This window comes from Pelophylax lessonae (assembly GCF_965119305.1).
Source record: "Pelophylax lessonae genome assembly, chromosome: 5".
NCBI lineage: Eukaryota > Metazoa > Chordata > Amphibia > Anura > Ranidae > Pelophylax > Pelophylax lessonae.
In genome coordinates this window covers 4,709,941-4,736,879 of record NC_138772.1, presented here as the reverse complement: position 1 = coordinate 4,736,879, position 26,939 = coordinate 4,709,941, and the positions used below count along the sequence as shown (strand labels likewise).

Below are 26,939 nucleotides of genomic sequence, written 5' to 3'. Positions count from 1 at the left end.
ATGCATCCAGGTGCAGCCCTCTACAGATTGGGAAATATAACATGGATACTTCAGCCATGGGCAGTGTCCGCATTAATGGACCATCTGATTGGAAAGCAAACGGGTTTCGGGAGACAAGCCCTCTTTTTCAGAGCTGTCAGCATTAAAGAAGAAGCTTTTGGCTCTTGAAACACGTTAGCTTTAGATGCAGCCAGGTGCAGTCCTCGACAGATCGGGAAATATAACATGGATACCTCAGCCTTGGGTGGTGTCCCCGTCCATGGACCATCTGATTGGAAAGCAAATGGGTTTCTGGAGTCAAGCCCCCTTTTTCAGAGGTGACAGCTTTAAAGAAGAGGCTTTTCTCCTGGAACACATTCAGGTGCAGCCCTCCACAGATCGGTAAAAACACCATTAATAATTTAGCCATGGGTGGTGTCCCCGTGCATGGACCATCTGATTGGAAAGCTAACAGGTTTCGGGACACAAGCCCTCTTCTTCAGAGCTGACAGCTCTGACAAAGGGGGCTTGTCTCCCGAAACCCATTAGCTTTCCAATCAGATGGTCTATTGAGTATCCATTTTTCTTTTAAGGATTCAAGAAAAAAAATGTTTGGTGGTAATGCACAAAGCGTTTGCACCCCCTTGTGTGTGTTTTTTTACATATACAGGAATTGGCAAAACATCTGCACCTAAACAATGCCACTCTGAGTTTCCCTACTACCGCTAACATCAACTTACACTGTAGCCACTCCCACTGAAAGTCTGATTTCAGATTTCAGCTGTAGAGAGAGAATTGGATATACAGAAAGATAGAAGGTAATTATTTGGATCGAATGCAAAGAATATATAAAGAAAAAAATATAAAAAATGATTATTTCTTTTTTAGCAAACCCTTCTCAGGTTTTATTTGCCATCTCCTCCCCCAAAGTGAGAGGATATCTACCGGAAGTGTGACTGACACCCACCTATCATCTTCTCCCCCCCCCCACTACAGCGCCTCCCATTCCAGTCACCCTCCACCACAGCGCCTCCCATTCCAGTCACCCTCCACCACAGCACCTCCCATTCCAGTCACCCTCCACCACAGCGCCTCCCATTCCAGTCACCCTCCACCACAGCGCCTCCCATTCCAGTCACCCTCCACCACAGCACCTCCCATTCCAGTCACCCTCCACCACAGCGCCTCCCATTCCAGTCACCTTCCACCACAGCACCTCCCATTCCAGTCACCCTCCACCACAGCACCTCCCATTTCAGTCACCCACCACTGCAGTGTCTCCCATTCCAGTCACCCACCGCTGAAGTGCCTCCCATTCCAGTCTACCTCTACCACAACGCCTCCCATTCCAGTCACCCTCCACCACAGCGCCTCCCATTCCAGTCACCTTCCACCACAGCGCCTCCCATTCCAGTCACCCTCCACCACAGCGCCTCCCATTCCAGTCACCTTCCACCACAGCGCCTCCCATTCCAGTCACCCTCCACCGCAGCGCCTCCCATTCCAGTCACCCTCCACCACAGCGCCTCCCATTCTAGTCACCCTCCACCATAGCGCCTCCCATTCCAGTCACCTTCCACCACAGCACCTCCCATTCCAGTCACCCTCCACCACAGCGCCTCCCATTCCAGTCACCTTCCACCACAGCGCCTCCCATTCCAGTCACCCACTACTGCAGTGCCTCCCATTCCAGTCACCCTCTACCACAGCGCCTCCCATTCCAGTCACCCTCCACCACAGAGCCTCCCATTTCAGTCACCCATCACTGCAGTGCCTCCCATTCTAGTCACCCTCCACTGCAGTGCCTCCCATTCTAGTCACCCACCACTGCAGTACCTCCCATTCCAGTCACCCTCCACTGCAGTGCCTCCCATTCCAGTCACCCACCACTGCAGTGCCTCCCATTCCAGTCACCCTCCACTGCAGCGCCTCCCATTCCAGTCACCCACTACTGCAGTGCCTCCCATTCCAGTCACCCTCTACCACAGTGCCTCCCATTCCAGTCACCCTCCACCACAGCGCATCCCATTCCAGTCACCCATCACTGTGCCTCCCATTCTAGTTGCCCACCACTGCAGTGCCTCCCATTCCAGTCACCCTCCACTGCAGTGCCTCCCATTCCAGTCACCCTCTACTGCAGTGCCTCCCATTCCAGTCACCCACCACTGCAGTGCCTCCTATTCCAGTCACGCACCACTGCAGTGCCTCCCATTCCAGTCACCCTCCACTGCAGTGCCTCCCATTCCAGTCACCCACCACTGCAGTGCCTCCCATTCCAGTCACTCACCACTGCAGTGCCTCCCATTCCAGTCACGCAACACTGCAGTGCCTCCCATTCCAGTCACCCTCCACTGCAGTGCCTCCCATTCCAGTCACCCACCACTGCAGTGCCTCCCATCCACCTCACAGCACACATCAACCACCCACCTCACCCAGTCCTGAAATTTACACAGCCTGGCACACTGCACATGGCTTGAGAATATTTGAGAAAATATACATGTAGCTTTAAGACACTTAAACACAAATATATAAAAGCCTCAATTTTATTTTTTAATTCATGTGAACACTCATATCAAATAAAAAAATACCAAAATAGCACCTATAAGTTGGAAGACGATATCCCCCAATCACAATTTCTGCCATAACAGTTCAAATGTCAGTTATGGGGGTTCCATATCTCCAAATGTCAGCTATGGGGGTTCCATATCACATATATCTTGGCTCAAAGTGTTTCGCGGAGAACGGCTTCTTCAGGAGCTCTTTGAGTGCAATTTGATATATTAAAATGTATCCACTTGACGGCAATTAGATATAGATATGTTGTGGCTTTCAAGTGGTTTACCGAGGTTATGGCTGAAGAGATCATCCATAACTCCGGTATTTTTTATTTTTCAGCCGGCGGCTGGCTTTCTAATGAAAGCGGTCAGAGTGTCTGATCAGCCGCTGGATCGCTTTCAGAAGCGGCAAAAGGGGTCGCCCCCCCTCTTCCTCTTCCATCGCTCGCCGGTATGTCTCAGTGTTACTCTAACTGTGTGGGGGAGGGACTTGTGAAATTACCATAGAGACATGTGTTCATATATAGAAGGATCACAGGCACACTGTGATCATTCCAAAGAGAAGAACGGTCAGATGTGTTTACAACAGCAGACCGTCCTTTCTCAGCAGGGAGCGATTGCGAGTGCCGGCGGCAATTCCGGCCGCCATTCCTGTGGATCGGCATCCCCGCTGCCTAGTGGGGGGCGGGAATTCGCCACCGCATGCTCGCCCCCCAGCACTACGCGACCAACGTACCCCTAAATCGTTTCGTGCAGCCGAGCCAGCCTGCCAGTGGTCGGCAAATGGTTAAAGTGTATTTTTTCCCAAAGAATTGCATTTGAAAAACTGCTCCGCAAATACAGTGTGACTTAAAAAATTGCAACAATCGCCATTTTATTATCTAGGGTCCCTGCTAACAATATATGTATATATATATATATATATATATATATATATATATAATGTTTGGGGGGTCTAAGTAATATTCTAGCAAAAAATTAGACTTGTAAACAACAAGTGTTGTGGAGATGAAAGCACTCCATGGACTCCACACATTGGGGAGAATCGGATACATTCTCTTTAAGATTCAAAATGAAAACTTTTTTTTTTTTTTTTTTATGAAATTGTTCTAAAGAACTGATAAGACAAAATGACAATCCTCACTCTATCATCCTGTGATTTATAGAGGAGGGTTTAATGGACGTTTTTATGCTATAAGTGTGAAAAATGCTGGAGAGAGCTGTAAAACCTTTACTGGCCTCTCTAGGATTTACGAGAGGATTGAACTATAAATGTATGTGTCATTTAAGGAACTGACTTTATGACAGCTTGTAAATCAGGTTTGTCTGGTTTAAAAGTACATTAAAATATATTATTATTCTTATGGCTGAACTCTACTGAAGTACCCTCTCACAGATCTCTCAACTCTCAAGTGACTTTCAACTTAAAGGGTCAATCCAGTTAGAAGTCATATTTCTCGAAAGTGTCCTTCATTTTTAGGGTCATTCCACCTGTTGGTGATATGTTTCTCAGGTGTCTTCAGTTTTAAAGGATCCATAAGTATGGTGTGTCCTGCACAGACCCTACTGAACAACTTTAGGATGGATTTGAATATTGATGGTGATTGAGGTCTTCTCAGCCGACATCATTACCTGACCTCATAAATTGGCACAAATTCCCTTAGACACTCCAAATGATTAAGGTCAGTTGTTCCAAGTTGTTAATACGCCATCATACAAAGACATCCTAGACATTTTTGCTCTTCCAAGCTTGTGGTAACAGCTTGTTGAAGACCTTTTTCTGTTCCACCACGACTGGGCCCCCCTGTGTACAAAGCCAGCTCCATAAAGATACCATGGTGAGACCAGTTTGGTGTGGAGGAATTCGAGTGTCCTGCATAGAGCCCTGACTTTAATCCTACTGATCGCCTCTGGGATGAATTGTAATGGCCATGGTTTTGGAATGGGATGTCCAACCAACTCATATTGGTGTGATGGCCAGGTTTTCCCAAATCTTGGCCATGTAGTGTAGGAGTGTACATAGCTTTAAAGATATGCAATCGCTGTAGTTATGAAAACCATTAACAAAGCTATTGACCACCATGTCAGTGCTGACATTTGTCCCCGAATCCAAAGCCAGCTCCGTAAAGACATGGTTTGACCAGTTTCGTAAGAAGGAACTCGAATGTCCTGCACAAAGCCCTGACTTCAACCCTACTGATCACCTCTGGGATGAATTGGAATGAGCCAGGTCTTCACAACCAACAACTCCATAAAGATATGGTTTGGCCAGTTTGGTGAGAAGGAACTCGAGTGTCCTGCACAAAGCCCTGACTTCAACCCTACTGATCACCTCTGGGATGAATTTTAATGGCCATGGGTTTTGAATAGGATGTCCAACAAACTCATATTGGTGTGTTGGCCAGGCTTTCACAAATCTTGGCCATGTAGTGTAGGAGTGTACACAGCTATAAAGATATGCAATCGCTGTAGTTATGAAAACCATTAACAAAGCTATTGACCACCATGTCAGTGCTGACATTTGTCCCCAAGTCCAAAGCCAGCTCCATAAAGACATGGTTTGACCAGTTTGGTGAGAAGGAACTCGAGTGTCCTGCACAAAGCCCTGACTTCAACCCTACTGATCACCTCTGGGATGAATTGGAATGAGCCAGGTCTTCACAACCAACAACTCCATAAAGATATGGTTTGGCCAGTTTGGTGAGAAGGAACTCGAGTGTCTTGCACAAAGCCCTGACTTCAACCCTACTGATCACCTCTGAGATGAATTGTAATGGCCATGGTTTTGGAATGGGATGTCCAACCAACTCATATTGGTGTGATGGCCAGGTTTTCACAAATCTTGGCCATGTAGTGTAGGAGTGTACATAGCTATAAAGATATGAACAAAGTTACTGTATGTGATGGCTGTGGTTATGAAAACCATTAACAAAGCGATTGACCACCATGTCAGTGCTGACATTTGTCCCTGAGTCCAAACCCAGCTCCATAAAGACATGGTTTGACCAGTTTGGTGTGGAGGAATTCGAGTGTCCTGCACAAAGCCCTTGACTTCAACCCTACTGATCACCTCTGGGATAAATTGGAATGAGCCAGGTCTTCAAAACCAACAACTCCATGATGACATGGTTTGACCACTTTGGTGTGGAGACACTTGACTGTCCTGCACAGAGCCCTGACCTCAACCTTACTGAACCAGGAAGCTAGTTGTGAATCAGGTCATCTCATTCAACATCAGTACCTGACCTCAACTCTTCTGAACACCTTTTTAATGAATTGGAACACAAATTGTGAGCCAGGTCTTGCTTTGACCAGTTTGGTGTGGAGGAACTCGGGTGTCCTGCACAGAGCCCTGACCTCCACCCTACCGAACACCTTAGGGATGGATTTGAATGCTGATGGAAAGCCAGGTCTTCTCATCTAACATCAGCACCTGACCTCAGCCTACCCAGAAGAGTGGAGGATGCTGCAGTGGCGAAGCAAGGCTAACTCCATGGCCACTTAATGACCTTGTCCTGGCACTGCATGGCAGGGATGACTCTGGTGCTCAGCATTAAACTGTCCTGACAATGCAAAACTGACTTTTATAAATACTTTGCATTAGGGCCAAGTTTCACTCTAAAAGTGTCCAGCCTATGAAGGACCTTCCAGGCAGTACAGAAACTAGTACACTGAGTTTATATGCAACAAAACACAATGTATTACAAGTTCTCTGTCTCTGCCTATAAATATAAACTAGTCAAAAGATAGAGCACCATTCCAGATCTGCACCGCTCTCACTCGCTGTGGATGCCCAGGGTGTCTGCTCAAGAAGCCCATCTCTGCTCACCATCAAAGGATACTGATGAATAGGATCTGCACACTAGTCTGAAAAAGTTTTACTGGGCCATCAATAATACAGCTGCATCCATGTCACCCCTGCCCAGTGACCACTCCTCCTTTACGCGTTTCAACACCACTTGACTTGATCAAGCCAGTAGTGGCGAAACGTGTCAACGATTGGCGGTCCCTGGACAGGGACAAGATGGATCCCCTGTTCCAAAGTGCAACAAGCCTTAAAATGAAAAAACTTTACCAGTCAATTTCTTAATACAATTGCCTTTGACATGCCTATAAATTAATTGGCCCTAATTGACTAAAGGATCTCAGCATGTTCACCTTGCCTGCCTTTTGACCACGGATTTGACCCTGATTACTCTCTGAATATTGCCTGCCCAGAACCTGAACTGCCTTTAGACCACTGTGTCTGTCTGCCAATCGCAAGTACTTGTTTGCTGTGCTTAGCTGGCACCTGCCCTGGCGTGGTGGCCAGGCACTGTAGCATTGTGAATAAGACTTGGGGGCAACCAAGTACTGGTAGGCCTGCTTGCCTTATGGGACAGAAGGCTGCTATAGGTGAAGAACACAGAGCTTTAGTGCCTGACCATCAACACTAGGGGTAGGCGTAAGAAGACCACTGAAAACTTACATCTCTAGGTAGGATGAATTTTCAAGGATGATAGCTAGAATGTTCTACATGTGATAATGTTGGTACCATGTAGTCTTCTAAATGGGAATCTCTATCTTTATTCATGGTTCGGCACACAGCGTCGCAGGTAGGCATGTGCCTAGGCTTATTCGTCCACGCGCTTCACAGTAAGCATGTAGAGGCGTGTGCATACCCACAGTCAGTAATGGTGACGGATGGCCTATTGGCACCAGCTGTACGCAGATATGTGGCCTCCCGGCGGGTGGGCCTTGACACTGAGTGGCCCTGTGTTTACACCTTACCATGCTGATAGCGTGCTCTCTACACGCTTCTAGAATGCTAGCCGACTGGGATCCGTAAGCTCCCAATGCATACTTGCGATTGGGAGCTTTCTGATCATGTGACCAATGTGACAGCCAATGACAGTGATCACATGACCCAAATGCCCACCTCCCAGCTTTAAGAACTCCTAAAGGGCCGGGAGGCAGTCAGCGGCAAGGGGATGCTCCAACTCAGTGTCAGTGCTGACCAGTCTTCGGCAAGTCCTTTATTTTGACCTGTACCCTGTATATGCTTCCTGTTACTCACCTGGCTCCTCCCTGTACTGCTGCGTACTAGGTCCTAGCCTCGGCTTCATCCACATCTTGAGATTTTGCATGGCGCTGCCTGTTTATTGGTGACCCTGACTTGCTCCGTGACTCCACTACTGTCTCTGATCATGCTGGCGGACCCTGCCGTCCTGAACCTGTGGCCCAACCAGAGTTTCGCCTTAACTTCTGCTGGTTTCCCCCATGGCTCTTCTGATCCATTGACTGGCCATATGTTCTTCTAGATCAGTGGTCTCCAAATTGCAGCCCGCGGGCCAGATGTGGCTCTTTGCTTGCCTTTATCCAGCCTGAGGGGCACTATTCCTCTCACAGAGACAAGGCACTTTTCTGCCCACTGACACCAACAATGGGGCACTTTTCCGACCACTGAAACCAATAAAGGGGCACTATTCCCTCCAACTGACACCAACAATGGGGCATTATTCTGCCAACTGACACCAACAGTGGGGCACTATTCCTCCAACTGACACCAACAGTGGGGCACTATTCCTCCAACTGACACCAACAGTGGGGCACTATTCCTCCCACTGATACCAACACTTGGCAGCATTCTTCCCATCAATGCCAATGATAGGGCAGTATTGCTCCTTCCACTGACTACAGGTGCTATGTAAATTTCTTACTTCCGCTTACAACCAACCCAGTACATTTTTTACACCAGGGTGTTTTCTACTCCCACTGGCCACAGTCCAACCCCCATCAAGTCTGAAGGACAGTAATCTGGCCCTTTGTTTAGAATGTTTGAAGAACCCTGTTCTAGATCTTCCTGGTTGGCATCTCCAGTCTAAGGTTCTGCAATCATCATCTCCCAGCGCTCATGTTCCTCCTGTCCCTTGGCATTGCCTGCCTCACCTCCAGGGGTGATTGGGCAGGAGATACAAGGGAGGCCACCCTTGTAGTATCCATCTCCTATCAGGTATGTGACAGTTGTCTTTGGATATCTTTATATCACTCAAGTAAAGCAGCCCATCCACAGCATGTGTGAGCCGTTGCCGAGGGACATTTTACATCCGTAAAGACCATTATTAATGCCGCAGTGAAGGAGACGGCAAAGTTATTTATCATGCTTTTTGACATCTCATCTCATGGCAACCTTAACAATGGCAATTGTGTGGGAAACATCTGAGAATAAAAACCGTGTCAATTGTTAGTTGGACAGCGGCAGGTAATGGCGCTTGCTGCCGTATAAACGCTAAAACGCAGCTAAAAAAAACATTCTCTTGTCATACCCTGCAATTTCTCCACCATTTGCACTATTATGTCCATTGAGGAGCTGGAAGTATGTACTGGGAATGATTGAAGGCTTTCCAAGTGGCTGTCAAGATGAAGGGGAGGAAGAAAAATAAAAATAACCAGAGATCCATCCACTGTGGTCTGCAACTTTCTGTCCTAGAATTAAAGTCGTACTCCAGGGTGAAGCAAAGTCCCCCCTCGCCAGCTAAATACTAGCATATAATAAAGAAAAACCTACCCAAACACCCAAATACCCACCTAAATTCACAGCCATGGGAGGTTCCATTTATGAGACTTCTCTTCTTCTGTATACAGGAGACGAGGTCCTTCTTCAGGTGTCCACATCACTCTCTCCATGATGTAGACATGTCCTAATGGGTGCAACACAGCAGGGTGCTCTCAGGGTCCAGAACTAGAATTTCAGTTGTGATGTCAGGGATCAATTACTGGCCCGGGAACCTGGGAACAATGCCGACAAGGGACCCGGATGGTGGACATAGGTGATCACAACTTCTAGAGCAGTGGTCTCCAAGCTGAAGCCCACGGACAGGTGCGGCCCTTTGCTTGTCTTCATCTGACCCTTGAGGCACTAGTCCTCCAACTGATACATTGCACTATTCCTTCCACTAATACCAATGATGGGGCACTATTCCTCTCACTGACACCAACAGTGGGGCACTATTCCTCCCACTAACACCAACAGTGGGGCACTATTCCTCTCACTGACATCAACAGTGGGGCACTATTCCTCTCACTGACACCAATAATGAGGCACTATTCCTCCCACTGACACCAAAGATGGGGCACTACTCCTCCCACTGACACCAATGATGGGGCACTATTCCTCCCACTGACACCAATGATGGGACACTATTCCTCTCACTGACAACAATGATGAGGCACTATTTCTCCCACTGACACCAATGATGAGGCACTATTCCTCCCACTAACATTAACAGTGGGACATTACCTCTCCCACTCACACCAACGATGAGGCACTACTCCTCCCACTGATACCAATGATGGGGCACTATTCCTCCCACTGATACCAATGATGGGGCACTATTCCTTCCACTGATACCAATGATGGGGCACTATTCCGCCCACTGACACCAATGATGGGGCACTATTCCTCCCACTGATACCAATGATGGAGCACTATTCCTTCCACTAATACCAATGATGGGGCACTATTCCTCCCACTCACACCAATGATGGGGCACTATTCCTCCCACTGACACCAGTGATGGTGCACTATTCCTCTCACTGACACCAATGATGGGGCACTATTCCTCCCACTGACACCAATGATGGGGCACTATTCCTCCCACTGACACCAGTGATGGTGCACTATTCCTCTCACTGACACCAATGATGAGGCACTATTTCTCCCACTGACACCAATGATGAGGCACTATTCCTCCCACTGACATTAACAGTGGGAAATTACCTCTCCCACTCACACCAACGATGAGGCACTATTCCTCCCACTGATACCAACGATGGGACACTATTCCACCCACTGACACCAATGATGGGGCACTATTCCTCCCACTGACACCAATGATGGGGCACTATTCCTCCCACTGACACCAATGATGGGGCACTATTCCTCCCACTGATACCAATGATGGGTTACTATTCCTTCCACTGATACCAATGATGGGGCACAATTCCTCCCACTGACACCAATGATGGGGCACTATTCCTCCCACTGACACCAGTGATGGGGCACTATTCCACCCACTGACACCAATGATGGGCACTATCCCTTCCACTGATACCAGTGATGGGACACTATTCCTCCCACTGACACCAATGATGGGGCACTATGCCTCCCACTGACACCAGTGATGGGGCACTATTCCGCCCACTGACACCAATGATGGGGCACCATTCCTCCCACTGACACCAATGATGGGGCACTATTCCTCTCACTGACACCAATGAATTATTTATATAAAAATAAAATAAAAGGATGTTGGTTGGGAAAGATCTAGCCAATCTCAAACCAAATAACAAAACAAACAAAAAAAAAAAGGATTTATTAACCCAGTATTTAAAAGAGGTCTGAATGGCACCTAATTGCACTATTAACAAGAAAAAAATATATAAAAATAATTTTTTATTTCACAAACTGTTTCACTTGAGCTCTTCAATTGTCATGACAAGTGAGCGCCTAAGATTTTCCACCAGAGGTTGGGCTCCTTTTATGTTGCATATATATAACAGATGTTTACACTAAAACAAAATCCATGAACTGCTGAAATTGCTAAGAAAAAATAGCTAGACCAACATAAATAAGATAGAACCTTAATGTCACACTAAACATAAAATACTGCCACAAGCAACAAAATTAGACGCAAACTGTAATTCAACTGATTTGTTTAAAAAAATAAATAAAAAATCCCTAAACTTAATATATGTTCTTTGATTCCATTGCTTTAGAGACTCTTGCTACACTGAGACATAGAATAAATGTAAAAAATGCACAGAGAAGCCAGACATTAAGGAACTTAAAAAAGAAAAAAACTAAACAGCAGATCATTAAATTAAAATTGTGTAACAAAAAAAAAAAAAAAAAACATTTAAACATTCAGTAAAATTAAAAAAAAAAAATCAAACAATTGATTTTGTGGCTGTTTTCAGCGGGCTGTACTGGGTTGATTGTATAAAATAATAGGAGAATTTCAGAGGCCACATTGCCACCATTTTTTCCATCAGTAAATATGGTGGTCAAGTGAAAAAAAAAAAAAAAATCAAAGAAATTGTTATATTGTTATGTTCTTGTATTTTGCCTCAAAAGCAAAGTAACCATTTCAAAAACATATTGCATTGGAACATCAAAATACAAAATATAAAAAATACTGTATATTAAACCAGTAATATATTGTAAACAATTCGAATCTATCCTTTTGATATTTTATCACATTTACAAATGGAGACTTCCGTTTTGACCCAGTCACCCCATGCCATGACTTAATAAGCATGCAGACCATGCATTTTTGAAAGCGGATTTTCAGTAAATGCAAAATACAAATAAGTTCCAAAAATTGATAACACCTTTGGCATTTTAAAAAGCCTGTAAAAGCCTACATCCTAAAAATGACAGCTTTACTTAAAAAAAAAAAAAAAAATTGGCATTCTCTGATAGGATTTCTGTGCAACTGGGCGCAAAAATAAAATGGATAATGATCATTTAATTTTTGGTAAAAATTAAGACATTCCTGTCCTATTGAATTTCATGGAATATGGTAATTTAATGGAAAAATGTGCGTTATAAATTAAGACATTCCTGTCCTAATAAATTTTCATGGAATATGGTAATTTAATGGAAAAATTTGCGTTATAAATTAAGACATTCCTGTCCTATTAAATTTTCATGGAATATAGTAATTTAACGGAAAATTTTTCGTTAAAAATTAAGACATTCCTGTCCTATTAAATTTTCATGGAATATGGTAATTTAACGGAAAAATTTGCTTTAAAAATTAAGACATTTCTGTCCTATTGAATTTTCATGGAATATGGTAATTTAACGGAAAATTTTTCGTTAAAAATTAAGACATTCCTGTCCTATTGAATTTTCATGGAATATGGTAATTTAATGGAAAAATGTGCGTTAAAAATTAAGACATTCCTGTCCTATTAAATTTTTATGGAATATGGTAATTTAACGGAAAAATTTGCTTTAAAAATTAAGACATTCCTGTCCTATTGAATTTTCATGGAATATGGTAATTTAATGGAAAAATTTGCGTTAAAAATTAAGACATTCCTGTCCTAATAAATTTTCATGGAATATGGTAATTTAACGGAAAAATTTGCTTTAAAAATTAAGACATTCCTGTCCTAATAAATTTTCATGGAATATGGTAATTTAACTGAAAATTTTACGTTAAAAATTAAGACATTCCTGTCCTATTGAATTTTCATGGAATATGGTAATTTAACGGAAAAATAAATAAATAGTAGTGTAGTAGTGTTCTACATGGTGTTGAAGTTGACATTCCAAATTTTTGTATGTATCACCATATACTGTATATACTGTTTAATTAATTTATGTCTTAACTGACCAAATTAATTTTATTAAATTTAAACTAAATTTAACCAAATTAAAAGCAACATTTCTACAAGCTCTATTGGAATTAAAAAGACAAGTAAAAAGATACTTAAATAATGGTTTTTTAAATTGCTTAAAAAATATTCTATACCATTTATGAAAATAAAGTAGGACTCACTTAAGAACAAAAAATTGTTCTTAAGTGAGTAAAAAGATAAATAGATAGAAATGTTATAAATTTCTATCTATTTATAAAAATAGTAATGCACTATTGTTTAAAAAAACAGAGCCTATGAAATATTACAAATATTGCAAATTTTAAAATGATAAAATGTTGTAAATAATTGTAGATGAAACCAAAAATGGCTACAGCTACTGACTCTGACTCTTTAATTTTTTTTTTTTTTTTAGGAAATTAAAGAAGGCAAAGATATTGTAGACAACTAAATATCCAAGCTGCCACCCTCTACTGTTCTACAGAATCCACTTCCTGAGTAGACTGGTGCCTGTTCACAGTTTGTTAAATTTACCTACACATAAAAAAAAATAAAAAAAAAAATAAAAAAAAGAACAGCAGCTCCTAAAAGAAGGGGATATACTGTATATATCTTGTATCCTTCTATAAATTTACAATTCAATCTATAGAGACCAATAGGGCTGCCCTTACACATAGACGCACATATGTTCATTCACGTCACAAGCCCTTGCATTCAAAGAACGCATACCTTCTGCATCGATTATGCTTGCACTTAGTATGCACTTCAGCTACAGGTTTCTGTTTGTTTGTACTATCCAACTGAAGAGCGCTGTAAAAAACAACACCACTTCATAAAAAGCATAATCAAATTTCTGAAAATATAAGACGCTGACAGAATGCTACCCCAACAAAAGACATCCACAGGGCAGTAAGCAGCTCAATTTTTTTTTTTGTGCGAAAGAAAAATTACTAAAAAAAAAAAAAAAAAAATACATAAAAAGTTCACTAAGACACAAAATGTAGAATACATTTTCTGTTTTTTTTTTTTTTTTTTTTTTTTTTTTTTATATATAAACTTATGAACATCTTAAATCATAATTTATCCTATGAATTTAGTCTTTTAATTTATTCTCATTTTTTCTGTTTGATTTTCCTAGGCATCAAGCAAATCGCTTCATCTTTTAGGCTATGTTAATATCAATTCTCTTTGCTTACAAAAAAAAAAAAAATATATATATGTATATACATATTGGGGAAAAATAGGACAGAAAGCAAAAAAGGAACTAGCTGAGAGAATTTACCCTCTTTAAAAAAAACGAATAAAGAGGCGGAGAAGACAGTCAAATATAGAAAGGTTCTTTAAAAAGTCTCCACACTTTTTTTTAACTCTAATAAACATCAAAAAAGTGCCGACAATGTTTGAAGACCCCTTGTATAAACCTTTTAGGGTGTTCTAATTCATTTATAAAGACTCTACAAATAAAAGCCGGTATCAGCGTTATTAAAGTAACAACTACATAGTAGGAATTATTTTACAATTATTTTATATTAGGATTTCTTTTTAAATCAGACATTTAGATTAAAAACTACCCCTTTTTTTATATTTTTACTGTAAATTACATAAATTAATTACATAAATTAACGTAAATCACATAAATTACATAAATGAATTTATTAAAAAAATTTTTTTTTTTTTTTTTATAATTAAACTAAGATCCAAAAATGGACACTATACTTTCACGATTCTACATAAGACTTTAAAACTAGTGACAATAATGAATTATCTCTAGAGCTGTTTTTAAATTAACCTTTAAAACTTTTTTGGTATACAATTAAATGCAACTATGCTAAGAAAAAAAAATAAAAAAAAATAAAAAAACTTGACTATAACTTTCACTGTTCTATGAGGAGATATTATTTTGTGGTGGTTTATGTACATCCTTTGACATTCACACGCATAGGAAGCCAACATATGCACAATCACTGCCAACACTGTACACCATAAAGATGAGTCAACAGAAAAGATGAAGAAAGATTTTTTGTAGTAAAAAAAAATAAATAAATAAAAATAAATAAAAAAATAAAGTTAGACACTATGATGCTAAAAACGTCCAATAAGCCTTGAAGACAGCATGAAAGCCCTATGACATTTTCAACCTAGGAAGTCCCAAGAGCTGCCATTGACCAGCAAGGAATTCTGTGGCAGTTACTCCAAAACAAAACATCTGTAGGTAATTGATCCGAACATTTCTTAATTTCACAATTAGTAGCCGAATTAGAAAATTTATGTATGAAATGTAGAGGCCGAAAATACAATGGAAGATCTTTTGGAACATCATCTGAACCCAAAGATAGATGTTAATGGACAGAAGCATTTGACATTGTATAGCTGCTGAGCGAAAAAATAAATAAAAATGCATACAAACATTAGAACAAAAAAAAAAAAAGAAGGGTAATGATTCGGGAAACGAAAGAAAATTCAAACAAACATACAAATAAAAGAAAAGGAGAAAGCAAATAAGTCAGAAATTAGAAAAAAAACTAACATGGCATTACTGGTGGCTGTGGCCGACACTTCTGCCGAGGACAGAACTCCGCACTTGGAACATTTGAGGGTCATGCCGTAAAGAGGCATGGTCATCTGACTGCAATTAAAATCAAAAATACTGAAACAAAATCAAAAATATACTTCACTTTTTTTTTTCTTATAAACAGAAAGAAAGATAAGAATCCACCAGCAATAAAGTCTTAAAGAAGAACTAAACCAAAGACAATGCTCTTTAGTCAGAAAATAATTTTTGCTTGCTGGTCGTTGCCATGGCGCATCAATGGCAATTCATCATCGGTCACTGCCCTAAATTATTTTTTAAGGTTAACACTTTTAGCTGCATTAGATTTAAAAAATAGCATAATAGACAATACTTTTTTTTATTTTTTTTAGTTCTTTCTCATAGTATAGATATTGTGTTGTCATCAAGGTAACTTCCAGCTAGCAAAAGTTATATTTTAAAAAGTTTCGTCTTTAGGCGCCTAGTTAGTTAATCATTTTAAAATTAAACACAGGTACTAAAGAATACCCCAAACCTTTACTACATAGTAATACACTATATCACCAAAAGTATTGGGACGCCTGCCTTTACACGCACATGACCTTTGATGGCATCCCAGTCTTAGTCCGTAGGGTTCAATATTGAGTTGGCTCCGCCCTTTGCAGCTTTAACAGCTTCAACTCTTCCGGAAAGGCTGTCCAAAAGGTTTAGGAGTGTGTCTATGGCAGTGATGGCGACCTTGGCACCCCAGATGTTTTGGAACTACATTTCCCATGATGCTCAGCTACAGTGCAAAGTGCATGAGCATCATGGGAAATGTAGTTCCAAAACATCTGGGGTGCCAAGGTTTGCCATTACTGGTCTATGGGAATGTATGACCATTCTTCTAAAAGCACGTTTGTGAGGTCAGGCACTGATTTTAGACAAGAATTAGATATATAGATTGTAAGCTCTAACTAGCAGGGCCCTCTGATTCCTACTGTATTAACCACTTAAGCCCTGGAAGATTTTACCCCCTTCCTGACCAGGCCCTATTTTGCGATTCAGCACTGCGTGAATTTAACGGACAATTGCGCGGTCGTGCGACGCTGTACCCACTTGAAATTGACGTCCTTTTTTTCCCACAAACAGAGCTTTCTTTTGGTGGTATTTGATCACCTGTGCGATTTTTACTTTTTGCGCTATAAACAAAAAAATCGTAAATTTTGAAAAAATAACAATATTTTTCACATTTTTTTTATATGAAATTCCCCCAAAAAAATGTAAAAATCAAATTTTTTTAACATTTTAGGCCAATTTGTTTTCTGCTACATATGTTTGGTAAAAAAAAAAAAATCACAATAAACGTATTTTGATTGGGTTGCGCAAAAGTTATTGCGTTTACTAACTAAGGGAAAGATTTTTGTCATTTTTATTGTTTTTTCTTTTAACGAGTAATGGCGGCGATCTGCGTTTTTTTTGCGGGACTGCGACTTTGCGGCGGACAGATCGGACCCTTGACTGACATTTTTGACACTTTTGGGGGTACCAGTGACATTACTACAGTAATCAGTGCTATACATATGCACTGTTACTGTAAAAATGACACTGGCAGGGAAGGGGTTAACTTTATTGGTGATGCAGGGGTTAAGTGTGTCCCTAGGGGCGTGCATCTTACTGTAAAGGGGTGTGGCTAGTGATGTAACCACAGAGACATACGATCCTACATAGCAAGATCGTATGATCTCTGCAGTTAGATCAGGGAGAATGACAGACGGCTTTGTTTACATCAGCCGCCTGCCTTTCTCCCTCTCCACGGGGAGATAGCGAGTGACACGCGTGGACTTGTTAGGGAACGAGCGGGGTCGGGAGCGTGCCTCTGGCCCCTACAGGCTCACAGGCTAGCGACGTAGTACTACGTCACTTTGCCTGTACGGGGCTGACCACCGCAGTAAGTAGTCGTGCGGCGGTCGGCAAGCGGTTAAGGTGTATTGTCTTTGTACTGTCTACCCTCAAGTTGTAAAGCGCTGCGTAAACTGTCGGCGCTATAGAAATCCTATATAATAATAATATATAGAACAAGCGCTCAAGTCCAACTCTGTTTAAGTCCATAAAAAAAGCTACTCCTGGGAGATCCATAGGAACAAGAATTTGATCTGTAGGACGATGAGGCCTGGCTCACAGTCTCCGCTCGAATTCATCCCAAAGGGGTTGAGGTCGGGACTCTGTGCAGGCCAGTCAAGTTCCTCCACCCCCAACTCGCTCATCCATGTCTTTATGATCCTTGCTTTCTGCACTGGTCCAAATCATTTGAGGGAGGAGGGATTATGGTGTGGGGTGGTTTTTCAAGGGTTGGGCTCGGCCCCTTAGTTCCAGTGAAGGGAACTCTTAAGGCATCAGCATACCAAGACAATTTGGACAATTTCATACTCCCAACTTTGTGGGAAGAGTTTGGGGATGGCCCCTTCCTGTTCCAACATGACTGCGCACCAGTGCACAAAGCAAAGTCCCTAAAGACATGGATGAGTGAGTTTGGGGTGGAGGAACTTGACTGGCCTGCACAGAGTCCTGACCTCAACCCGATAGAACACCTTTGGGATGAAGTAGAGTGGAGACTGCAAGCCAGGCCTTCTTGCCCAACATTAGTGCTTGACTTCACAAATGCGCTTCTGGAAGAATGGTCAAACATTCCCATAGACACTCCTAAACCTTGTGGACAGCCTTCCTAGAAGAGTTGAAGCTGTTATAGCTGCATTGGGTGGGCCAACTCAATATTCAACCGTACAGAGGAACCCTGGGGTGGAGGAACTTGACTAGCCTGCAAAGAGTCCTGACCTCAACCCCTTTGGGATGAATTTTAGCAGAGACTGTGAGCCAGGCCTTCTCCTCCTACAGATCAAATTTTTGTTCATATGGATCTCCCAGGAGTAGCTTTTTTATGGACTTGATAGAATTGGACTTGAGTGCTTGTTCAATATATCTAATTCTCGTCCAACATCAGTGCCTGACCTCACAACTGTGCCTCTGGAAGAATGGTCAAACATTCCCATAGACCAGTGATGGCAAACCTTGGCACCCCAGATGTTTTGTAACGACATTTCCCATGATGCTTATGTACTCTGCGGTGTAGCCGAGCATCATGGGAAATGTAGTTCCAAAACATCTGGGGTGCCAAGGTTCACAATCACTGCCATAGACACACTCCTAAGCCTTGTGGACAGTTTTACCAGAAGACTTGAAGCTGTTATAGCTGCAAAGGGTGGGCCAACTCAATATTGAACCCTACAGACTAAGACCGGGATGCCATTAAAGTTCATGTGTGTGTAAAGGCAGGTGTCCCAATACTTTTGGCAATGTAATGTATATATATATATATATATATATATATATATATATATATATACACAGTATCTCACAAAAGTAAAGGCAGCCATCCCAATACTTTTGACAATATAGTGTATTTATATTAAAAGTTACTTTGGAGTTCACAGATGATATCCTCGTAGTTTTGAGTAATCACTTGCTAAGCTCCTATTTTTTAAAGAAGAGACAGAAGGTTATCTCAGAACATCAATGCTGCAATGTTTTGATAAACATGGGCATGTAATTTGTTTAGTTCCACTTTAGGTCCACGATCTTTCAAGATCTTCAGGAAAATTTTAGCAAAAGTTTTTGCTCACCCTTCCCAGGTCCTTAAGATATTAATATGGAAGAGACCAATATGCCACCATATTCCCATTAATGTTTTCATTTACAGTGAAGACAACAAATTTGTTGAATGAACCAATGGTCAACAGATGCAGCCAATCGGTCCATAATAACCCAGTATTTATGGTCCAAAATGGTTTTGAGGGCTTCTTCTGAACATTACTCCAGATCATAAAAGTTATCTCATCTGTTGATTACCATTTAGTGTCAAGGTCTATTTCCGTTCTGTACATAACACAATGCCGTTACATCCAAACAAGATGGGAACATGAACACCGTCTTTTAGGTTTTGGTGTTATTTGTTCCTCTCGGGCTTGAATGGACTTGTAAAGAGATGACTTGCAAACAACAGTTAATACTCAGTCTCTTCTATATTAAACCATATCATGAACAAAGTGATTCTTGCGTCTTTCCAGTGCCTCAAAAACACAAAAAAAAAAAAAAAAGAAAAAAAAAACTGGTGCCCCATGCTCCGTTTACCCCTTCACCCCTGAGTAATTAGCCTGTTCGAACAGAGCACGTCAAAAGGAGCCAAATAATGACTGCACTTCTTGGAATTTCAAACAAACAATGCTCCTTTTCAAACCCTTAGTGGAGCTTAAACTTTTAATTAAAAAGCTTTCCCAATAAACAAAATGGAGAAGTTCAGGGGATGTGAACTGTAGCTGAATACAAAGTGTGCATGAGTTTCAAGAGTTTCCCCCTTCTCCGAGCTCCCGGAATTTTAGGAACACAAAAGCACTTTAATGCTTAATGCTAAGGGCACTGTTGTACGTCGTCGACGAAACGTTGAGTTTCTCACAGAATCTGAAGGAGGCTCTCAGGAGTGAAGGGGTTAAACAAGGACACTTTTTTTTTCTACAATTCGGCAAACACACTAAGGATTAAGGAAAAGGACATGGTGTCTTGTAGAGATCTAAAGGTTTTTTTTTTTTTTTTTTTAGTGTTCTCTGTGGTGCCCCCTAAAAGGAAATCAGCAACAAGCTCGTGGTTAACTGCCATTTTATATTTATTATTTACAAATGAATTAAATATGACCATGGTTTGTCCAATCAGGGTGACAAAACCAACATAATAAAAGACGTGCGTGATGCAGGTTTTGGCTAACTGCCTCTTCATGTTGCACTCAACTCACAACATGGATTACAAAATGCAAAATGAGATCAAATCTTTTATTGCTGAGATCCGCTCACTCAATGGGTGGATATAACCGAACCTCAAAAAAATATCTATCTGTTCTACAACTGTTCGGATCAGAGTGAGGACACTCCAATCCCAATCTGCCAGACTTGAATGTTCCACCTGGCTTAAATGATAAAAATTGGTTGATGTGCCCAACGAGAAAAACAAATAATTTCAGAAATTTCCAAGCAAGGGTTCCTGAGACATGATGTGAATATGGTAAGCCTCAGGTGAAATACCAGGAAGTTTTTTGGGTAATTGCCCAAGCTTCTTTTTTTTCACTCTGGAGAAACTTATTCACAGGATAAAAATGACCACCAAATGGTTCAATATGGTAGCACTGTCAACAGTTCAAAAAACCCAATACCTCTGTTATTGAATGCTGGCCTCTTGTAAACATGGAATTAAAACGTCTGCCTTTTATTCTACAATTCATATAATGTAATATCTATTTTATTTTTAAAAATGCACTTAATTACAATCTAAAGGAAAATATTACATTTTGGAACATATTTGGTTGGAAAACAGTTTGGATTTCCATTTTTTAATATTTTGCATATTGTCTAATGGTCATCTGCAAGCAACAATTAATATGTATCCTTTGAAAAATGTACAATAGCATACAGTTTCCCTTGCCCTTATCCTGCCTACTAGGCAAGCCTGTAGGCAATTTCCACCTTTTTGAGCTTTTGGTCATAAAAGAGATCAAATGAAACAAGGTAACCTTTGGAACATTACTAAAAAAATATCAAATTTTGATAGAAGCTATTGGTGGTAGGCTGCTTTAACCTCTTGGTGATTTTGTGCAATCATAAGCTGCCACCGTTTTTCTTGTGTACAGGTAGCAGTGAAGGTCATGGGCATCTGCAGAACTTTTTTCAGGTGGGGCATCATTTTAGGGTTACCCAGGCTCTGCCCCTTTTTGCCCCCATAGATCACCCTTTAGAGAGCAGGCCAGGTCAAGGTCCCCCATAGATCCCCTTTAGAGCAGGGTCCCCATAGATCCCCCTTTAGAACAGGCCAGACCAGGGTCCCCCATTAATCCCCCTTTAGAGCAGGGTCCCCTTAGATCCCCTTTTAGAACAGGCCAGACCAGGGTCCCCCATAGATCCCCCTTTAGACCAGGCCAGACCAGGGTCCCCCATAGATCTCCCTTTAGAGCAGGCCAGGGTCCCTATAGATACTTCTTTAGTCTTACCTTTTCACCTATATTCCCCTTGCTACCAGGTTTTCCTTCACCACCAGGTACTCCAGGCTCTCCCTGCAAAGACTATATATATATATATATATATATATATATATATATATATATATATATATATATATATATATATATATATATATATAACCAATATGACCCCCTTTAGAGCAGGCCAAGATCCCCATAGATCCCCTTTAGAGTAGACCAGGTCCCCATAGATCCCACTTTAGAGCAGGCCAGGGTCCTCAATAGATTCCCTTTAGAGCAGGGTCCCCATGGATCCTCCTTTAGAGCAGGCCAGGCCAGGGTCCCCCATAGATCAGCCTTTAGCGCAGTGTCCCCATAGATTCCCCTTTTAGAGCAGGCCAAGAAATTTCCAGGGGGGGCCCTAGCCCCCCCTTGTCGACGCCCATGGTGAAGGTAACACCAATGCCAACATTAGAACGGCAAACAAATACTATCACATCACATCGAAAATTGACCATTGAAATTGGCATATAGGATGTATAACACACCCCTGGAGTCTGACGTATTCAAAAAGTGCAAACCTAGTCAAAACCTTTTCCCTTTTCATTGTTTTGGATGGGGTATTGGATGAATTTGAATTCCTGTTAGGTTTTTACATGTATCCGGGACTCTATTAAAGAGATTTCCCCTCACTTCCTGTCTCACTGACAACCAATTCACCAGACAAGAAGTAAAGGAAGATTTGCATTGAGGTACAGACAGCACTACAAACCGGCAGGGCTTCTAACCTTCCCCTACTCTACTAAAAGAAAAAATTCAAAACATACAAAACAATTAGCAGAATATTTTAGGTACATCGTTATGACTACATTTTTAAATGAAGAAGATTGGGGCACCCCCAAAACACCTTCGGTCCGGGTGCCTCGAAAGGATTGCGTACTATCGAAAGAAACCTTGTGGATGACCTTAGACCTCACAATGTTTATTCATAAATATCCTATTTCTGGTGTGATGTGATGATGGGAATTACTGCAAGTGCACACCCAGCCACAACTTTCTGTTGGGCCCAGCCATCCCTTCAGGTTCCTTCTAAAGGCCCACCAATGACTTGGGCCATCGGTAGCTAGTACCTGTTTTCAGGGGTGCTCCCTTCTAATCTTCTCTCCATAATTTTGAAGATTTCAAAGGGATGTTTGTACATCCTGAAGTAAATTAAACAGTTGAGTAACTTATCTCTACAAAAGAAAAAAGCAAAAACATTTTTATTTCTGTCTGTGTTGCTCTTGAAGAGTTCCCTTGCGTCCTGTCTGGTGAAACCAATGTCTTGGGACAGGAAGTGAAGTGCAAATCCCCCAATAGCAGCATACAACTGACATGGAACCTCTAGCAACCTCTGGAGGAAAACTCGGGTTCCACAGAACCCTGGATGAGGATATTGGGTCTAGATGGCATCAAGAAGCTTCAGTGGTGGAGCAGTAGTCAAACTACAAACTGCCCTTACATACATTATTCTTATCAGGGCTCCATGTTAGGATGCAGCCAAAGTGATCTTCCAAGGCACTAGAGTCCGACAAGCTCTTATATTTAATTGACCGCCACATCATGCTTGAAGGAGTCTCACATGCTACCCAAAACAATCTTTGTGGATGACCTTAGACCTTATAATGTTTATTCATAAAAATCCTGTTTCTGGTGTCTTGATGTGAATTACTGCTAATGCACACCCAGTTACAACTCTCTGCTGGGCCCAGCTATCTCTTCAGGTTCCTTCCAAAGGCCCTCCAATGACTTAAAGCAATGGTGGTCAGTACCTGTTTTTGGGGGAGCTCCCATCTAATAATCTCTTTACTATTTTGAAGATTTCAAATGGGATGTTGGTACATCATGAAGTGAATTAAACAGCGAAGTGTTATATCGCTACATAAACAAGCATTTTTTATTTCAGTCTGTGTTGCTTTTGGAGAGTTCCTTACTTCCTGTCTCTGGACTTCCTGTCTCTGGACAGGAAGTGAGGGTAAATCTCTGTAGTGGAACCCCAGATAGCAGCAAACACCTGACATGGGTTCGAGGAACCTCTAGCAACCTTTGGAGGAACCCTAGAGTTCCAAAGAAGCCTGGATGGGAATAGTGGGTCTAGATGAAGTCAAGAGGCTTCAGTGGTGGAGCAGAAGTCAAACTACAAACTTCTCCTACATACTTTATTACACCCAGTTACAACTCCCTGCTGGGCCCAGCTATCCCTTCAGGTTCCTTTTAAAGGCCCTCCAATTACTTAAAACAATGGTAGTCAGTACCTGTTTTTGGGGGAGCTCATTGAGACTCCAGGTTGGAATGTAGCCAAAGATGGATTTGGAGAGTTCCTTACTTCCTGTCTCTGGACAGGATGTGAGGGTAAATCTCTGTAGTGGAACCCCAGATAGCAGCAAACACCTGACATGGGTTGGAGGTACCTCTAGCAACCCTTGGAGGAACCCTAGAGTTCCAAATAACCGTGGATGGGAATAGTGGGTCTAGATGACATCAATAGGCTTCAGTGGTGGAGCAGTAATCAAACTACAAACTTCTCCTACATACATTATTACACCCAGTTACAACTCCCTGCTGGGCCCAGCTATCCCTTCAGGTTCCTTCCAAGGGCCCTCCAATGACTTAAAACAATGGTGGTCAGTGCCTGTTTTTGGGGAGCTCCCATCTAATAATCTCTTAACTATTTTTAAGATTTCAAATGGGATGTTGGTACATCATGAAGTATATTAAACAGCAAAGTATTATATCGCTACATAAACAAGCATTTTTATTTCAGTCTGTGTTGCTTTTGGAGAGTTCCTTACTTCCTGTCTCTGGACAGGAAGTGAGGGTAAATCTCTGTAGTGGAACCCCCAGATAGCAGCAAACACCTGACATGGGCTGGAGGAACCTTTAGCAACCTTTGGAACCCTAGAGTTCCAAAGAACCCTGGATAGGAATAGTGGGTCTAGATGAAGTCAAGAGGCTTCAGTGGTGGAGCAGTAGTCAAACTACAAACTTCTCCTACATACATTATTACCCCCAGTTACAACTCCCTGCTGGGCCCAGCTATCCCTTCAGGTTCCTTTTAAAGGCCCTCCAATGACTTAAAATAATGGTGGTCAGCACCTGTTTTTGGGGGAGCTCATTGAGACTCCAGGTTGGAATGTAGCCAAAGATGGATTTGGAGAGTTCCTTACTTCCTGTCTCTGGACAGGATGTGAGGGTAAATCTCTGTAGTGGAACCCCAGATAGCAGCAAACACCTGACATGGGTTCGAGGAACCTCTAGCAACCTTTGGAGGAACCCTAGAGTTCCAAAGAACCCTGGATTGGAATAGTGGGTCTAGATGACGTCAAGAGGCTTCAGTGGTGGAGCAGTATTCAAACTTCAAACTTCTCCGACATACATTATTACACCCAGTTACAACTTCAGGTTCCTTTTAAAGGCCCTCCAATGACTTAAAACAATGGTGGACAGTACCTGTTTTTGGGGGAGCTCCCATCTAATAATCTCTTTACTATTTTGAAGATTTCAAATGGGATGTTGGTACATCATGAAGTAAATTAAACAGCGAAGTATTATGTCGCTACATAAACAAGCATTTTTATTTCAGTCTTTTGCTTTTGGAGAGTTGGAGAGCTTTTGGAGAGTTCCTTACTTCCTGTCTCTGGACAGGAAGTGAGGGTAAATCTCTGTAGTGGAACCCCCAGATAGCAGCAAACACCTGACATGGGCTTGAGGAACCTTTAGCAACCTTTGGAACCCTAGAGTTCCAAAGAACTCTGGATGGGAATAGTGGGTCTAGATGAAGTCAAGAGGCTTCAGTGGTGGAGCAGTAGTCAAACTACAAACTTCTCCTACATACATTATTACACCCAGTTACAACTCCCTGCTGAGCCCAGCTATCCCTTCAGGTTCTTTCCAACGGCCCTCCAATGACTTAAAACAATGGTAGTCAGTACCTGTTTTTGGGGGAGCTCATTGAGACTCCAGGTTGGAATGCAGCCAAAGATAGATTTGGAGAGTTCCTTACTTCCTGTCTCTGGACAGGACATGAGGGTAAATCTCTGTAGTGGAACCCCCAGATAGCAGCAAACACCTGACATGGGCTCAAGGAACCTCTAGCAACCTTTGGAGGAACCCTAGAGTTCCAAAGAACCCTGGATTGGAATAGTGGGTCTAGATGACGTCAAGAGGCTTCAGTGGTGGAGCAGAAGTCAAACTACAAACTTCTCGTACATACATTATCCTCATTAGGGCTCCAAGTTAGGATGTAGCCAATGCGATTTTCCAATGCACTAGAGTCCGACAAGTTCTTATATGTAATTGACTAGCATGTTGTTATTCCCACCGCTCTTGGAAAGAGTTGTTGCGTCTCGTCTTATCTTCAGACTTTAAAAGACGCAATGTTTTGAAAGAGTCCTTATAAACAGTTCTAAGAACACTGCTTTGTTCAACTATATCAGAAAGAAAAACAGTTTTGTTCAAATTTAAATAGCTTAGAAGGAAGGAATTTAGTAATCCTAATGGGAAAATCAATGGTGTATGTTGGTAACAAGTGGTGATGTGGATAAAGCCCCTCTATTGATGGAAGGATAGTCAGAAAAGCAAGCTTCCCACGTCACCCTAGCCCTGCTTCAGCTGATATTTATAACCTTGAAAGCGGAGGTTTGATCTTTCTAGGCCTATTAGTCAACAAATACATGTTTACTGGCTCAAAACTGTCATGGACTTCGTGTACCGATATCCCTTATTTAATTCAAAGGCTTACGTATTTAGTTAAAAAAAAAAGACAGACGTCCATTGAGTTCCATTGAGTTCCAACAAATTGAAAACATTTTAAATTTAGAAATAAATACCAAACATACAAGTAGCTAAATTAAATACTTTTTTTTTTCAAAAAGTATAAAATCACAGAACTTATAAAAATAAAGCTATTATTATTCAATATATTCACCATATCAAAATATTTATATTAGAACCTGAAAACACCCCACCGTTCAGCTTTTTCATGTTGATAAAGTTTACCACAGATCCCATCCTACAAATGGCAACATTTACACCCATTCATCCATTGCTGATTCTTGCGGAGTTTAATTATCAATGTGTTTCCCAGATACAATGATCTGATTCCATAGACGGTACACAAGAGTTTCATATTATTGTATATTATTCATTTTTAATTTTTAGGACCACAACACTTACATGACGTCAAAGCTACACTATATTACCAAAAGTATTGGGACACCTGGCTTTACACGCACATGAACTTTAATGGTATCCCAGTCTTAGTCTGTTGGGTTCAATATCGAGTTGGTCCACCCTTTGCAGCTATAACATATATTCCCTGGAGAAGAGACGCCTGAGAGGGGACATGATAGCAATTTATAAATACCTCAAAGGTGATCTCAGCATAGAAAAAAAAAACGATTCAGTCAAAAGGATTGCATGAGGACTCGAG

At 41.7% G+C, this 26,939-nt stretch overlaps 1 protein-coding gene across 4 annotated transcripts in view; it reads right to left on the bottom strand.

Annotated features, from left to right (window-relative positions):
• ADGRB1 (adhesion G protein-coupled receptor B1) overlaps positions 1–26,939 on the bottom strand; it is a 912,987-nt gene that overhangs the window by 51,144 nt on the left and 834,904 nt on the right. For 2 of the 4 annotated variants that reach the window (XM_082259420.1, XM_082259421.1), the window contains 2 exons: positions 15,430–15,528; positions 13,632–13,712 (listed from right to left, as the gene is read on the bottom strand). The exons of 1 other annotated variant lie outside the window; for it this stretch is intronic. In XM_082259420.1, the coding sequence (XP_082115546.1) occupies positions 13,632–13,712; positions 15,430–15,528 (180 nt within the window). The remainder of the gene's footprint in view (positions 1–13,631; positions 13,713–15,429; positions 15,529–26,939) is intronic. One more of the 4 variants, XM_082259422.1, reaches the window with a different exon arrangement.